Source organism: Rana temporaria, chromosome 2, assembly GCF_905171775.1.
Source record: "Rana temporaria chromosome 2, aRanTem1.1, whole genome shotgun sequence".
Lineage (NCBI taxonomy): Eukaryota > Metazoa > Chordata > Amphibia > Anura > Ranidae > Rana > Rana temporaria.
Genome location: NC_053490.1, coordinates 71,490,910 through 71,507,401, shown reverse-complemented (window position 1 = coordinate 71,507,401; position 16,492 = coordinate 71,490,910). Strand labels below are relative to the sequence as shown.

At 45.4% G+C, this 16,492-nt stretch overlaps 1 protein-coding gene across 2 annotated transcripts in view; it reads right to left on the bottom strand.

Moving 5' to 3' along the window:
* The window catches only part of LHFPL6 (LHFPL tetraspan subfamily member 6), a 217,508-nt gene that overhangs the window by 195,910 nt on the left and 5,106 nt on the right, over positions 1-16,492 (bottom strand). For both annotated transcript variants that reach the window (XM_040340360.1, XM_040340361.1), the window contains exon 2: positions 13,695-14,240. In XM_040340360.1, coding sequence (XP_040196294.1) covers positions 13,695-14,079 — 385 coding nt within the window. In that variant the 5' untranslated portion in view covers positions 14,080-14,240. The remainder of the gene's footprint in view (positions 1-13,694; positions 14,241-16,492) is intronic.

Here is a 16,492-nt window from a genome sequence, read left to right as displayed (position 1 = left end):
CGGGGGAGGTGTGCAGAGCGGACTGCGCAGACAAGGCTGGTGGTCTGTTAGGACAGGCAGCCTGGTGTTTTGTCAAAATCGGCGGCCCCTAGTGATGTCACTGGGAGGAGTCGGCAGGGATGGCACTGCCTGGAGGGGAGAAGGAGGTGGTCCTCTCCCAAGATTACATTACCGATACTCCCAAAAAAGCCTAGTATCGGCACCGATACCAGTATCGGTATCGGTGCATCCCTAATATAAACATATAGGAAGGTATATCATACTTACTTTTTTACATTTTTTTTTTACACTTGTTCGGTTACTTCCTGGTTTCTGGACTAGGTTAAAATGATGTGATACATCCCAGAAGTATTCATGGGCATTTTTGTATTATTTAAACTGGAGGAGTGGTTTTCTCAGCCAAGCTCACCTTCCTGCCTGCATGCCTGAGCTACGGGCAGGTGTATTCCAGGCAGTAAATGCTACATGAATCACCTGTCCTTGCTCAAGATGGTTGTACTTTGAAATGTTTTTCAAAGTAATTTTTCAACAAAATAAAGCATGGAGACATGGGTTTATTTACTAAAGGCAAATCCACTGTGCACTACACTGTATATCTGAGGACGACATGCAAGGAAAATAAAAACAGCATTTTTCTTGCATGTGATTGGATGATAGAAATCAGCAGAGCTTCCCCTCATTTCAGATTTTTTTTTCCTTTCTCAGATCTACAGCGATTGTAGTGCAATTAAAGTGCATAGTGGATTTGCCTTTAGTAAATCAACCCCATGGATGGATGGGTAAGTTTGCTTCAAATATTAAGGTATAACTGAAAGCAAAACTTTTTTTAGTTTTGGATAGAGTGGAGAGGGATTAGAATTGTTATAATTGTCAGTTTTAATTGCTGTCTGTACCCCCAATAAGGAGATTCACCCTCTCAAATTGTCATTTTACCATTATACCACTGTTTACCATTGAAAGTGACAATAAAAGAAAATCCCAAATTTTGGGTTGTCCCCAAAAAAGTAATAGAAGGGAAGTCTTCTACTGGGTACACTAGTTCTGGTGGCCTAGGGTCCCCAAGGAATTCCTTAAATTTGCAGGGATTTTCCCTCACTTCCTGTTTGGCTATGGGACAGGAAGTGAAAGGAAATCTCAGCAATGGAACAGCGATGGTGGGGGGAAAAAAACCTGACAGTACAATATGCTTGTGGAAGCAAAAAGGGCATGTAATACCTCGCTGAAAGCCTTGTACTAATTTAGTCTTTACTTCCCCAAGGGCATTTTCTGTGTTGTTTCTTAGACTCTTTTGTTATCATATCCTAATACTTGACCTCTTCTCTCCTGAAAGCTTGAACTCCACCGACTCTTATCACAGCTAAGCCGGCTATTCACCATAGAGCTGTTATTTCTCCCAGTGTAGGCAGGACCATCAGATATGCAGTTGCAGAATGTGTAAAATAAAAATTACAGACAACGCCATATACAATCAATGATATGGAAGGTTTTTTAGAAGTATACTGAAGTGACCTAAAGCACATTTCCACATCAGTCAAATTTGTGCAAAACCCTCTATGTCAAACATGTCCAAAGTCCGGCCCGCGGGCTATTTGCGGCCGTGTTCCGGTTTGATGTGGCCCCCACTTGGAAATTGCATATATATATATTAAAGCCGAAACAACTAATCGATTGATCGACAACGAATCGATTATGAAAATGGTAATCGATTCATTTCATAATCGATTAATCGGCCAGTAACATAATAGGGTTAAAAAAAAAAAATAGCCCTTTATAGTACTACTGTAAATATTGCAAAAAATGCAAATCGCCGCCAATTTTTTTTCTAAGGTTATTAACCAATTAATCAAAACAATAATCGGCCAACTAATCGATTATGAAAATAATCGTTCGTTGCAGCACTAATATATATATATATATGTGTGTATATATATATATATATATATATATATATACACACACACATACACACACACATACACATACACACACACACACACTGTAAAGGTGACCCAACATACACTGTGTTACCAAAAGTATTGGGACACGTGCCTTTACACACACATGAACTTCAATTGCATGCGTCTTAGTCCGTAGCTGTTATAGCTGCATCCCTTTGCAGCTATAACAGCTTTAACTCTTCTGGGAAGGCTGTCCACAAGGTTTAGGTGTGTGTCTATGGGAATGTTTGACCATTCTTCCAGAAGAGCATTTGTGAGGTCAGGCACTGATGTGGTCAAGAAGGCCTGGCTCGTAGTCTCTGCTCTAATTTATTCCAAAGGGCACTGGCACGCAGTCATGTTGGAACAGGAAGGGGCCATTCCCAAACTGTTCCCACAAAGTTGGGAGCATGAAATTGTCCAAAATGTCTTGGTATGCCAACGTCTTAAGAGCTCCCTTCACTGGAACTAAGGAGCCAAGCCCAACCCCTGAAAAACAATCCCACACCATTAGGGTTTAAGGTGGAGGACTGGCCTGCACCTCAACCCTCGAGCGTGTAAGGTTTTTTTTTTTTTGCTGTTAATATATCTATCTTCTTTAGCCTGAAAAATCCTGAGCGCCACACTCATTGTTAGTATGAGCTGGGGTGTGTGGCTGGGCGCGTTCAGAAGTCGATGTGCCCGAGCCCGCAAGGAAACTGACAGCGCGCAGCTCCACTGCCAATCACAGGCGCTGTGAGGCTCACACAGCCACTGCATGAGATAGTTAAAGAAACAGTTTGTCTGGATCAGCTTGGCCCAAAGTATTTAAAGTACACGAAGAACAATAAAATAGACTACTATAGTAAAGAAAGTACTTAAAGTGGAGGTTCCCCCTAAAAAAAAATGTCTAACAATACATTGAGAAGACTGATTACACTGCGGGTATGCTGGGTTTTTTTTTTTTTAAATTCGTACATACCTCGTTATCGCCGTTTCATCCCTCGGCTTCCGGGTATGATTCTTGCTGGACTGGGTGTTTCTAGTTGATTGACGTTCCTCCGACCGGCGCATACTGCGCGTCACGACTTTCTGACAGAAGCCGAATGTTATTGCGCAGGCGCCGTATAGAGTTGGCTCTATATGGCGCCTGCGCAGCGACGTTCGGCTTCTTTCGGAAAGTCGTGACGTCAAGTATGCGTCGGTCGGAGGAACGTCAATCAACTAGAAACGCCCAGTCCAGCAAGAATCATACCCGGAAGCCGAGGGATGAAACGGCGGTAACGAGGTATGTACGGGGGAAAAAAAACAGCATACCCGCAGTGCAATCAGTCTTCTCAATGTATTGTTAGAATTTTTTTTTAGGGGGAACCTCCACTTTAAGTATGGGGTATCAACATTAGGAGCTACAATAGAAAGATATACATAAAAAGAAAATAATTACAAATCATTCTACCATTATTATATGACAAATGCCATATTCTATTATACGGAATTGCACAGATATTCATACGGTCATACAGTATATACACACCAACCTTGTGCTTGGCACAGATACACTATATTATATAAAAACTTGGACGTGCTCCAACATCCGCCTAGTGGTCAGAAAGAACAATGCGGATAATAGTCACAATTAGTTGTTTTAATTGAACATACCAGCGGTTAGCCAACAATCCACAATGCCATTTATCAGTAAATCCCACTTAGTGAGTTGTGATGAATCGCCAAGCTTTTATAAACACCGCGCTCTGCTTTGTACTGGATGACAGTATATTTGCGGCAACAACAAAGCATTCAATGTTTTGATACGTCCTTTTGAGCAGAGAACAAAACATCTGTTTTACTGTCCATGCACAGCAGTCTTTATATGTAAACATGAAACAGACGAATGAGAAATAGAACACCGAGGAGAACCAACTGCGCTCTACTTCTCTGAAACAAAGTAACATTGCAATGGCACAATAACGTAACATATCTTGGTACAATAAAGTAACATAGCATGGTACAATAAAGTAACATAGCATGGTACAATAAAGTAACATAGCATGGTACAATAAAGTAACATAGCATGGTACAATAAAGTAACATAGCATGGTACAATAAAGTAACATAGCAATGGCACAATATAGTAACATAGCAATGGCACAATAAAGTAACATAGCAATGGCACAAAAAGTAACATAGCATGGTAGAATAAAGTAACATTGCATGGTACAATAAAGTAACATAGCAATGGCACATAAAGTAACATAGCATGGTACAATAAAGTAACATAGCAATGGCACAATATAGTAAAATAGCAATTGCATAATAAAGTAACATAGCAATGGCACATAAAGTAACATAGCATGGCACATAAAGTAACATAGCATGGCACATAAAGTAACATAGCAATGGCACATAAAGTAACATAGCATGGTACAATAAAGTAACATAGCAATGGCACAATATAGTAAAATAGCAATTGCATAATAAAGTAACATAGCATGGCACAATAAGGTTAATCTTCTGGTAATGGCACAATAAAATATCATTTTTTGGGAATGGTGTAATAAGGGTTAAACTATCTCATTTCTTCAAACCATATAAACAGTTTCATATGCAATGAAAGCTGTGTCTGATGGTATAGGACAGGGGTCTCCAAATTTACTAAACTAAGGGCTAGTTAACAGTCCTTCAAGCTTGAGAGGGCTAGGCTGTGGCCACTGGGAGTATTAGATGCCCCATCATTGTTTTTGGTGGGAGGAATGGTGTACCATCATTGGTATCAGTGGGAGGAACAATGCCCCATCATTGATGTCAGTGGAGGCAATACTGCCCCATAATTGGTGTCAGCTGGAGGAATGGTGCCCCGCCATTGGTGTCAGCGGGAGGAATGGTGCCCCGCCATTGGTGTTAGCGGGAGGAATGGTGCCCCGTCATTGGTGTCAGCGGGAGGAATGGTGCCCCGTCATTGGTGTCAGCAGGAGGAATGGTGCCCCGCCATTGGTGTCAGCAGGAGGAATGGTGCCCCGCCATTGGTGTCAGCGGGAGGAATGGTGCCCAGCCATTGGTGTCAGCGGGAGGAATGGTGCCCCGCAATTGGTGTCAGCGGGAGGAATGGTGCCCCGCCATTGGTGTCAGCGGGAGGAATGGTGCCCCGCCATTGGTGTCAGCGGGAGGAATGGTGCCCCGCCATTGGTGTCAGCGGGAGGAATGGTGCCCCGCCATTGGTGTCAGCGGGAGGAATGGTGCCCCGCCATTGGTGTCAGCGGGAGGAATGGTGCCCCGCCATTGGTGTCAGCGGGAGGAATGGTGCCCCGCTATTGGTGTCAGCGGGAGGAATGGTGCCCCGCCATTGGTGTCAGCGGGAGGAATGGTGCCCCGCCATTGGTGTCAGCGGGAGGAATGGTGCCCCGCCATTGGTGTCAGCGGGAGGAATGGTGCCCCGCAATTGGTGTCAGCGGGAGGAATGGTGCCCCGCCATTGGTGTCAGCGGGAGGAATGGTGCCCCGCCATTGGTGTCAGCGGGAGGAATGGTGCCCCGCCATTGGTGTCAGCGGGAGGAGTGGTGCCCCGCCATTGGTGTCAGCGGGAGGAATGGTGCCCCGCCATTGGTGTCAGCGGGAGGAATGGTGCCCCGCCATTGGTGTCAGCGGGAGGAATGGTGCCCCGTCATTGGTGTCAGCGGGAGGAATGGTGCCCCGCCATTGGTGTCAGCGGGAGGAATGGTGCCCCGCCATTGGACCACAGTTTGCGGAAAAAAGGCTATAGGATCTCAGCTGTACATACATTGAAATACACAACTCATGTATAAAAGTGCCTGCATTGCACATAATAATCAGATTCTGCTTTTCCTTGCCCAGTACAGGAGAATAGAATCAAACCCGTTATTATAAACATCAACTCAGTTAAAATGTAAAGCATAACTCAATTTTCTCTAAAAATGTACATTCCATACCTACAACCTGGGTGTAATATAATGTCATGAAAGTGACCTTCCTATCCTCCCATACTCAGCTGGAATTCTCTAAAACTGCAAAACTGGGGCTTCTTTGTAACCATGACAACCACGGGTTCATTCCGTACACTTTGTCAAGAATTCCCTAAGAAATGTCATTTGTGCAACGGTTTTCTCTGCAAGCTTTTCTCTTATTACAACATTGCAACTGATCATGTGATTATACAACACAGATTACCACCCCTCCCCCACCCTTAGCATTTATCAAACAGCATGCAAGAACGCAATAAAGTTTGAAAAATTCCTTGCAATTTATAGAACAGATTCAGAGAACATTATTTGTTGTTCAAGGCCCAATTGTCGACAATTAAAAAAAAAACACAAACGTGTACTTTCTACTATAAAATATACTCAAATCAAAAAAGTGTAAAAATCGAATTTCTTCATAAATTTAGGACAGTATGTATTCTGCTACATATTTTTGGTAAAAAAAATATCCCAATAAGTGTATATTGATTGGTTTGTGCAAAAGTTATAGCGTCTACAAACTATGGGATATTTTTATTTATTTATTTATTTATTTATTTAACTAGTAATGTCGGTGATCAGCGATTTTCAGCGGGACTTCGATATTGCGGTGGACAAATCGGACACCTGACACCTTTGACACTTTCTGGGGAGCAGTGACACTAATACAGTGATCAGTGCTACAAAAATAGAGCTGCACGATTAATCGTGGAGAGAATCGCGATTTCGATTCTCCCCGCCCACGATCTCCCCGCGGGATGACCCGCGATTCTGCTTTTTCACAGCTGGTTCCACGCAGTCATTATTCAGGGCCCCCGATTATTCGCCGCTAGAGGTCTGCGGCCGGGCGGAAACAATGTCTCCGACGGCCGCCATTTTATTGTAGACCAAGCAATAGGAATTGCTCAGTGCAGAGTGGACAGGACGGGAGGAGCCGGCCGGGTGGCTGCTAATAGGAATTGAGCTGCAGCACCGCCCACCTCCCGCCCCACTGATGTCTGTCTGTGAATGTAATGACGTGGGAAGGGGCGGGGGTGGGCGGAGCTGCAGCTCAATTCCTATTAGAAGCCACCCGGCCGGCTCCTTCTGTCCTGTCCACTCTGTAATGAGTCTATGCTGCTGGGGCATCATACCTGATGATTTAAGGGGGCCCTGCTGGAAACGCCTGGTGTAAGGGGGGCCCTGCTGGAAACGCCTGGTGTAAGGGGGGACCCCGCTGGGAACGCCTGGTGTAAGGGGGGACCCCGCTGGGAACGCCTGGTGTAAGGGGGGACCCCGCTGGGAACGCCTGGTGTAAGGGGGGACCCCGCTGGGCACGCCTGGTGTAAGGGGGGGCCCGCTGGGAACGCCTGGTGTAAGGGGGACCCCGCTGGGAACGCCTGGTGTAAGGGGGGACCCCGCTGGGAACGCCTGGTGTAAGGGGGGACCCCGCTGGGAACGCCTGGTGTAAGGGGGGACCCTGCTGGGCACGCCTGGTGTAAGGGGGGGCCCGCTGGGAACGCCTGGTGTAAGGGGGACCCCGCTGGGAATGCCTGGTGTAAGGGGGGACCGGCACTGGTTCCACGTAACCAGCGTGGAACGCAAATGACGCCGACAGATTTATATGGGGGGGGGGGGTGTTCTGGCATTCAGTTTTTGAGAATCGTGATCTTTAGTCTAAGCAAAAGAATCGTGATTCTCATTTTGACCAGAATCGTGCAGCCCTACTCACTGTATGAATGACACTGGCTGGGAAGGGATTAACATCAGGGACATTCAAAGGGTTACCTGTGTGTCTAGGTTTGACTAGGGGAAGGCAAAGATCCATGGTTCGGCTTTGCAGAAACACAGGATCCATGCCTTTCCTTCTAATAGAACCATAATCTGCCTTGTTTACATTTTTTCTGCCTGTGTCATTGGCGGGTTCTGGCGGACATTGAGTCCACGGTAACATTGGAGGACAGGTAGGCTGTTCTTCCAGCAGAGCCGGAAAACTGACCACGCTGGGGTGGAAGTGCTCTCATGTCTAGCGTGGTCAGTTTGAATTAGGAAAGCAGGGGAACTGGCTGGATCATCACACAAATAAAGCAATACAAAGAGAACAGGGTTATTTGTAACACATGTACATGGTACCACAGGCAATATCAGGAATATGAAATGTTGGAGAAACACATTCTTTAGGATAAAGTACTATAATGTTTTTTGTGCACTGGATTTGACTGCATTTCCATCTCTGCCAAATCCACATACAGTAACGGCATTCTTCTAGGTATAAAGAATAACCATTCATAAATCCCAATACCGTCCAATAACAATTGGGTGCTTTGTATCACAACCAAGCGGTGTACAAAGAGCACACATACTAGGCAAAAGAGTATTGTATTGACAGGGAAATGTCAGCCAATTTCCTATAGGGGGCGCCCTTTCTAGACACTTTAAATGTTTGCTTCAAAAACATATTCTGAGGGTCAGATTGGTCATAATAGAAGATACAAAGACCTCTGGGTATAATTTTTTTTTTTTTGTTATTGCAAATATACAGAACAGGTGAAACTCAAAAATTTGAATATCATCAAAAAGTAAATTTATTTCAGTAATTCAATCCAAAAAGTGAAACTCATATATTTTATAAAGATGCGTTACACGCAGAGTGATATGTTTAATTTCTTTATTTTAAGGATTATGGCTCACAGCTAGTGAAAATCCCAAATTCAGTATCTCAGAAAATTAGAATACATTGGAACCTTGGTTTGCGAGCATAATCCGTTCCAGGAGAATGCTTGTAATCCAAAGCACTCGCATATCAAAGCGAGTTTTCTTACAGAAGTCAATCGCAACGTAGATAATTAGTTCCGCATTGACTTCTATGGCATGCAATACTGCATGTGGCCAGAGATGGGGGAGGCGCCGGAGAGCCTAGGAAATACTTGGGGACAGCTCGGCCCCCACACTTCTGGTCAAATGCGGTACTGCATGCCCCATTAGCTTGAATTCTGCTCGTTTTGCGAGACAACACTCGCAAACCGAGTCAGAATTTTTTTTTTAAATGTTGCTTGTTATTCAAAACGCTTGTTAACCGCGTTACTCGTAAACCAAGGTTCCACTGTACAGTATTATATAAGACCAAGCTACTAGCCAGGCCTCAAAGGTTACCAGTTGCCCCGCCCAACCCCTACCATGTCCCACCCCTAAACACGCCCTCATAAATTATCATGAAATTACACTTAAATATTTTATGCAGAATTAAGTTATAAAAATAAATATTAACAACAACTTTATCCGTGCCCAAAAATGCAGCCATGTCTACCAATGCAGCCACGTGTCCCCCAGTGCAGCCACGTGTCCCCCAGTGCAGCCACGTGTCCCCTTTGGCAGCCTGTGTCCCCTATTGCAGCCTACCTGTTCTTGGTAAGAGAAGAGAGGAAAGCTGCTGCCGCCTGGTTGTTCAAAGCGCGGGGAACATAACAGCTTTCAATTCAATAGCTGTGTTCCCCGCCGTGAGCCATCATATACAGCCCACCCCCTCCGGGAAACTTTGATAGACAGATCACCCGTCCAATGCTGGGATGGGTGATCTGTCTATCAAAGTGCCCGGACAAGGGGGAGGGGCTGTATATTACGGCGCGTGGCAGGGAATACAGCTATTGAATTGAAAGCTGTTATGTTCCCCGCGTTTTGAACAACGCGGCGGTGGTGGCGGCTCTCCTCTCTCTTTACAAGTTCCCCTACATTCACTCCTTGCTCGCCGCCCCCTGCTCCCAGGCAGCCTGCACTCGCCAGCCCGCAAAATGCACTCGCAAAATGCGAGCAGGCGAGTGTAAATTTTGAGGGCTGCAGTATAGTATGCACTTAATACTTGGTCGCAGCTCCTTTTGCATGAATTACTGCATCAATGCAGCGTGGTATGGAGGCGATCAGCCTGTGGCACTGCTGAGGTGTTGTGGAAGCCCAGGTTGCTTTAACCACTTGCCGACCAGCCGCCGTCATTATACTACGACAGGTTGGCATGATCCCACGATCCGTCGTAGCTGTACGTCGGCTCCTTTACACGGGATAGCAGGCGTCTGCTGAACTGCGGATGTGCCGATGCTCGTTACTTGCGGTCGTGGTGATTTCCGGCCATGCACGATCGAGGGCACGAGCTTAAGAACAGAGACGTGTGTGTGTGTGTGTGTGTAAACACACACATTCCTGCTCTGTAAGGAGAGAAGATGCAGATTGTGAGTTCCTAATAGCTAGGAACCACAATGTCATCCTGACATCCTGTCATCTCCTATAGTGAGTCCCCTCCCCCCACAGTTAGAACACACTTTAGGGAACACAGATCCTTGATCACCCCCTAGTGTTAACCCCTTCCCTCCCAGTAACATTATTACAGTAATCAGTGCATTTTTGTAGCACTGACCACTGTATAAATGCCAACGGTCCTAAAAATGTGTCAAAAGTGTCCGATGTGTCCGCCATAATGTCGCAGTCCCGGTAAAAAACACAGATCGCCTCCATTACTAGTAAAAATAATAATGCCATAAATCTATCCCCTATTTACAAATCAATCAATATACGCTTATTGCGATCATGGCTCGGTCATTGAGCAGCCAAATCTTCCGGGGCTGAAGTGGTTAATATTACCCTTCAGCTCGTCTGCATTGTTGGGTCTGGTGGCCTTCCTCCTGACAATACCCCACAGATTCTCTATGGGGTTTAGGTCAGCCAAGTTTGCTGGCCAATCAAGCACAGGGATACCATGATCATTAAACCAGGTATTGGTAGTTTTGGCAGGTGCCAAGTCCTGTGACAGAGAGATAAACTCATTAGCCTGCTGCTTCTCCTTTTACTGTCCAATCACAGGCTGAAGGAGGGACATGACTTGTGTTAATTAACTAAAGCAGAGGTAAATTAGGTATGCTCTGTGCCAGGAGTGAATGGACAGCAATAAAAATCCTTAGGCGGGTACAATAGCACCCATGTATGCATTTAATTTGTGTATTTATCGGTCTGCCTGGAGTCCAGCTCTAATAAGACTACCTAATCAGTTATTGCAAGAGATGCAGTGTAGTCAGCACATGCTATCAGCAGAATTCTTTCACCTAATATTTAAAGGGTAACTCCACTTACACAAAGAGCAAATACAAAAATAATAATACAGAGCATACAATTGCGACAAGTCATATTTTGATTGAATGTTATTAAAAATTAGCTTTTCAATCTGCAGAGCTGTAATTTTCTGTACAATGCAATCTGGAGGCATTCTGTACACTGGTGTACAGAAGACACGCCCCCCCCCCCCCCCCCCACAGAAATGTAATGTCCTGCTCGTGCAATTGGCTTATTGATTTTCCCAGAAGTCTGCACTAATATACAAGTCAGACTTTTGGTGTGTTACTCCCAAAGGGAAATCACATCTAAAGGGTTGGAGACCCTGCCACTCTCCTCATTAAAATCTTGAAAGTGCAGCAGCTGATTGATAATTATAAAGTCACTCCCAGACACATTCAATTGACACATGGACACTGACAAACAAACAGCTATTTCTTCAAGCTAACAGAGGGTAGAAATCTGCAACAAAGTTTCCTGGAATGTACTAAGAGCACCCAGAGGAGTTACTCTTTAAAGTGTTACTAAACCCAGGACCCTGCATTCACTACATCTGGTCTCCCACAGTACACAGAACACGGAAATGCAAATATTTTAGTAAATATAAACTGCTAAATACCTTTTCACATAAGCAGTATATAGCAGGGGTCTCCAAACTGTGGCCCGAGGGCCAGATGTGGCCCTTTGCTAGCCTTTATCTGGGCCTTGGGGCTTTATTCCTCCCACTGATATGAGGCACTTTTCTTCCCACTGACACCAACAAGGGGGCACAATGTATTTCACTGAGACCAATGATGGGATACAATTACTCCTACTAATAGGGGCACTACTCCTTATCCTACTGACTGCAAACTCTGAGGCCATATTTGTTCTCAACAATACTGGGCCCGGGACATTTTCTACCCCTGCTGACCACAATCTGGCCCTCCTAAAGTCTGAAGGACAATCAACTGGCCCTTTGTTTGAAAAGTTTGGAGACCCCTGGTATATAGCAATCTTGTGACTTCTATAAGTGTATGGCTGAGCACTGGTTAAAGTATGTCCTATGAGGCTGCAGGACCCCTGACCCTCTGTCTAGACAGTGCTGATTGGCCCTGTGCTGATCAGATGCACTCTCCAAAAGAAAGAAAAAACCTCTCTAGCGATACACACCAAACTGAGCATGTGCAGTGTGTCCCTAAGGCTTTGCATAATCAGGAAATAGATTGGGGACAGTGGAAGGAGGTGAGGATCGGAGAAGACAGGATCAAACAGCCTTTTTGGACAATGTGCAGGATTAACCCTTTAGGTTCCACAGTGAATATAACAAGCATGCTTTACTGCATTTGCAGACTGATTTTATGGTTGTTGGTTTAGTAACACTTTAAGGCAGCATTACAGCAATATAAATCATACTTCTTTAAGTGCCGGTTCACACAGGGGCAACACGACTTCAGCGTGACTTCAATTGCCTCCAGGACAGGCGACTTAGGCTGTGGCCAATCAAACAATAATCAGCTCTGTGGGAGGGAGGGATTTGCCTGAGAAAACTATTTTCTCTTCCTGTAATGTTGCTTCAGTTAAGACAGTGATCTGACTTTGGAGGCGACTTCTATTGAAATCAATGGGTACAAGTTGCCTAGAACAGTGGGCATCAACCCTGTCCTCAGGGCCCACTAACAGGCCAGGTTTTATGTATTACCTTGGGGAGATGCAGACTAGAATACTGCAATCACTGAGCATCAAATGATATCACCTGTGATGTATTTCAGTTATCTTGCAAACCTGGTCTGTTAGTGGGCCCTGAGGACGGGAATTGATGACCACTGGCCTAGAAGTCGCCTTGAAGTAGTACAGGAACCTTTTCAGAAGTCGGAGCGACTTCAGTAGTGTACATTAAGACGGCTCTCATTCACTTCAATGGAATTTCTCACGTCGCCTAACTTAGGGTGACACAAGTCGGATCCCAAGTCGTTGTAGTGTGAACTGGCACTTAAAGGGTCACTAAAGGAATTTTTTTTTTTTAGCTAAATAGCTTCCTTTACCTTACTGCAGTCCTGGTTTCATGTCCTCGTTGTTCGTTTTTGCTCTCAAGTTGCTGTAAATCCTCTCTGTTCTGGACACTTCCTAGTTGTCTTTTTCCTAAACACCACAGTACTGGGAGATTTCTCACGGTGGTGACTAATCAAGGAGGTGTGATTACTGTGTGTCTAAAACCCCACAGCACCAATCAGTTTCGTTTTGCAAAACCTTCACTGCCCTCTATTGGCTCTCTGGCTCTGTACATCAGAGAACCAGGAAACAACAGCAAAAACAAAACAAAACTGCAGGTACATTATATGATTGTTTTTTATCTATTTTTAATAATTTTTAAAAGAAATCAGTCAACTATTATGTCTCTATACCCTGTAAACAGTCATTTCAGCAAAAAAAAAAATTCCTTTAGTGACCCTTTAGAGTCGGTTCACACAGCAGCGGCACGACTTCGGGGGCGACTCTGCAAGTCGTCCTGAGGATGACTTTAGAGGCGATTTGCAAAACGACTTCTGTATAGAAGTCAATGCAGGTCCCCCCGAGCCGCCCCCGAAGTCGTACAGGAACCTTTTTCGTACAGGAACTTGCGTCGCTCCTATTAGAACGGCTCCATTGCATTGAATGGGACGCGACACGTCAGGCGGCTGAGGTCTTAAGGTGTGCCCGTTTTTTTATTTTATAAACATCAGAAGTGAAAGGCCAAAAAGAAGCAGCCAACTTACCTCCAAGAAACTGTATTCCACCAGCCACTCTCCCAACAGTCCTGGAGATAAGCTCCGAGACACAACATCCCATGATGGCGGTCAATGCCACCAGAAGAAGAAGACCACATCCAAGTCCAGTAACCACCGTGCAGATCCGCCACTCGAGGCTCGGTATGGCCTGGAAAGAGGCATAGCGGCCACACTGTTCTACCATCACCGTGGTCTGGCGGCTTTCATCGCGAACAGGGTAAGAACATCTTCGGAAAGTACCAAACGACACCGGCTTATCCAACAGAGAGCCCAAGAGCCAATAAGGCATAAAAAAGCCAACGCAAGAAGCCCCGGCACACAGGAAAGACAGGAGTGCCCAGATCACCCCCGTGCATGTCAAACTGGATGCCATGATGCTCTGCCAACAAGGTCAACGTCAAAGGTTAAACAAAGTTAAAACAAACAAGATTATCCAAAGAAAAAAGGAGTATTGTGCAATCTCCAAATAGAGCTTAATCCGGCACAGCCTAATATCCAGAAGCTGGAGTCGGTGCTTGTTTCACGGAGGAATTCCTGAGAAAAGGGAAAACAAACATAATTACGGGTAGGAATAGAAATAAAATTACATTTAGTGGATAATTAAACTCTGATCCTCCTACTAAATGGTTTTCTTTTCGGTTACACGCTGGAAAGCTCTACTTGTGGAATACTGGTTACTGCAAATGAAATAAAAAGTCAATTTTCCAGTGTCTAGTTCTGTTTTTCTCATGGGCTTCCAAAAATGATTTGCCCAGCTTTGCTATGCGAAAAAAGGAATAACCGGGCCGCCTGCTCAATAAGTAAATTTAATTTGGTGACACAAATGAATGGCAATCTTGGGATATTCAGCGTGGATACAATTCCCATACAAGCAGACCAGAAAGAATGCTTTACAACACAGATCCTCAAGAAGCCGGGCTTTGTTAGAAAGGGTTCATCCGTATGACCAAAATAATCAAAGGCAAAAGAACAGACAAAGAAGAGGAAAGCTTTTCAATGGGCGCTTTCTAAAAACCTAAAATAAGAAAGTGAAATAGGTGGAATTGGTGCAGACTAGATTTAAAGTGGAAAGGGTCATTGGCCCAGATACAGCATAGCTTGCGCTATATTTGCGGGGGAGCAGGGCAACGATTTTGCCCTGCGCCCCCGCAAATATTTTGCGCTGCCCTCGATTCACGGAGCATTAGCTCCGTGAACTGCGAGGGCGCGCCGGCAAATTTGCCCGGCGTAAGTGCGCGCAAGTTAAATGATCCCGCCGGGGGCGGGAATCATTTAAATTAGGCGCCCTCCCGCGCCGAGCGTACAGCGCATGCTCCGTCGGGAAACTTTCCCGACGTGCATTGCGGCAAATGATGTCGCAAGGACGTCATTTGCTTCAAAGTGAACATCGTGAAATTCAAATTTCACGGCGCGGGAAGGCCAGCTATACTTTAGCATTGGCTGCCCCTACTATTAGAAAGGGGCAACCTTGCGCTAAGGTTGCCGTACGGAAACTCCGTACCTGGCTTGCGCGGAGCCCGCGCAAGCTTGTGAATCAGTGGTAGTATGCAATTTGCATACTACACGCTGATCACAATGGGAGCGCCCCCTAGCGGCAAGCACAAGAATGCAGCCTAAAATCTGCGAGGCATAAGTGCCTTATGCCGCGCAGATTTTAGGCTGCGGTCGGTGTAACGAGGTTCCTGAATCAGGAGCACTCGTTACACCGGAGCAAGTAAGCAATTGCGCCGTGTAACTTATGGTTACACGGCGCAATTGCTTCTTGAATCTGGGCCATTGACTACTTCAGCCACGGAAGAATTTACCCCCTTCCTGACCAGAGCACTTTTTGCGATTCGCCACAGCGTCGCTTTAACTGACAATTGCGCGGTCGTGCGACGTGGCTCCCAAACAAAATTTACGTCCTTTTTTCTCCACAAATAGAGCTTTCGTTTGGTGGTATTTGATCACCTCTGCGTTTTGTTTTGTTTTTTTTGCGCTATAAACAAAAGAAAAGCAACAATTTAGAGAGAAAAAAAAAAAAAAACACAAAAATGTTTTACTTTTTGATTTAAAGCGGAGGTTCACCCCCAAAAAATGTTTTAACATTACATTCTGCCGAGTTGTCCTAATGACAATCAGCTGTTTTTTTAAATTTTATCCCCGTACATACCGTATTTTCACCGCCGCTCCGGGTATGTCTTTTGCGGGACTGGGCGTTCCTAATTGATTGACAGGCTTCCGACCGTCGCATACTGCGCCTCACGAGTTGCCGAAAGAAGCCGAACGTCGGTGCGCAGGCGCCGTATAGAGCCGACTCGCAGTCCGGCTTCTTTCGGCAACTCGTGACGCGCAGTATGCGACGGTCGGAAGCCTGTCAATCAATTAGGAACGCCCAGTCCCGCAGAAGACATACCCGGAAGCGGCGGTGAAAATACGGTATGTACGGGTAAACACAGAGCTCCACGTGCTGTCAGAGGAGACCGATCTGTGTCCCTTGTACATAGAGACACAGCATCGGTCACCTCTCCCAGTCACCCCCCTCCCCCCACACAGTTAGAACACACCCAGGATACACATTTAACCCCTTCCTCACCCCCTAGTGTTAACCCCTTCCCTGCCAGTCACATTTATACAGTAATTAGTGCATTTTTATAGCACTGATCGCTGTATAAATGTGAATGGTCCCAAATTTGTGTCAAAAGTGTCCGATATGTCCGCCGCAATATCGCAGTCCCAATAAAAATCGCAGATAGCCGCCATTACTAGTAAAAAAAAAAAAAAAAATCATAATTCTGTCCCCTATT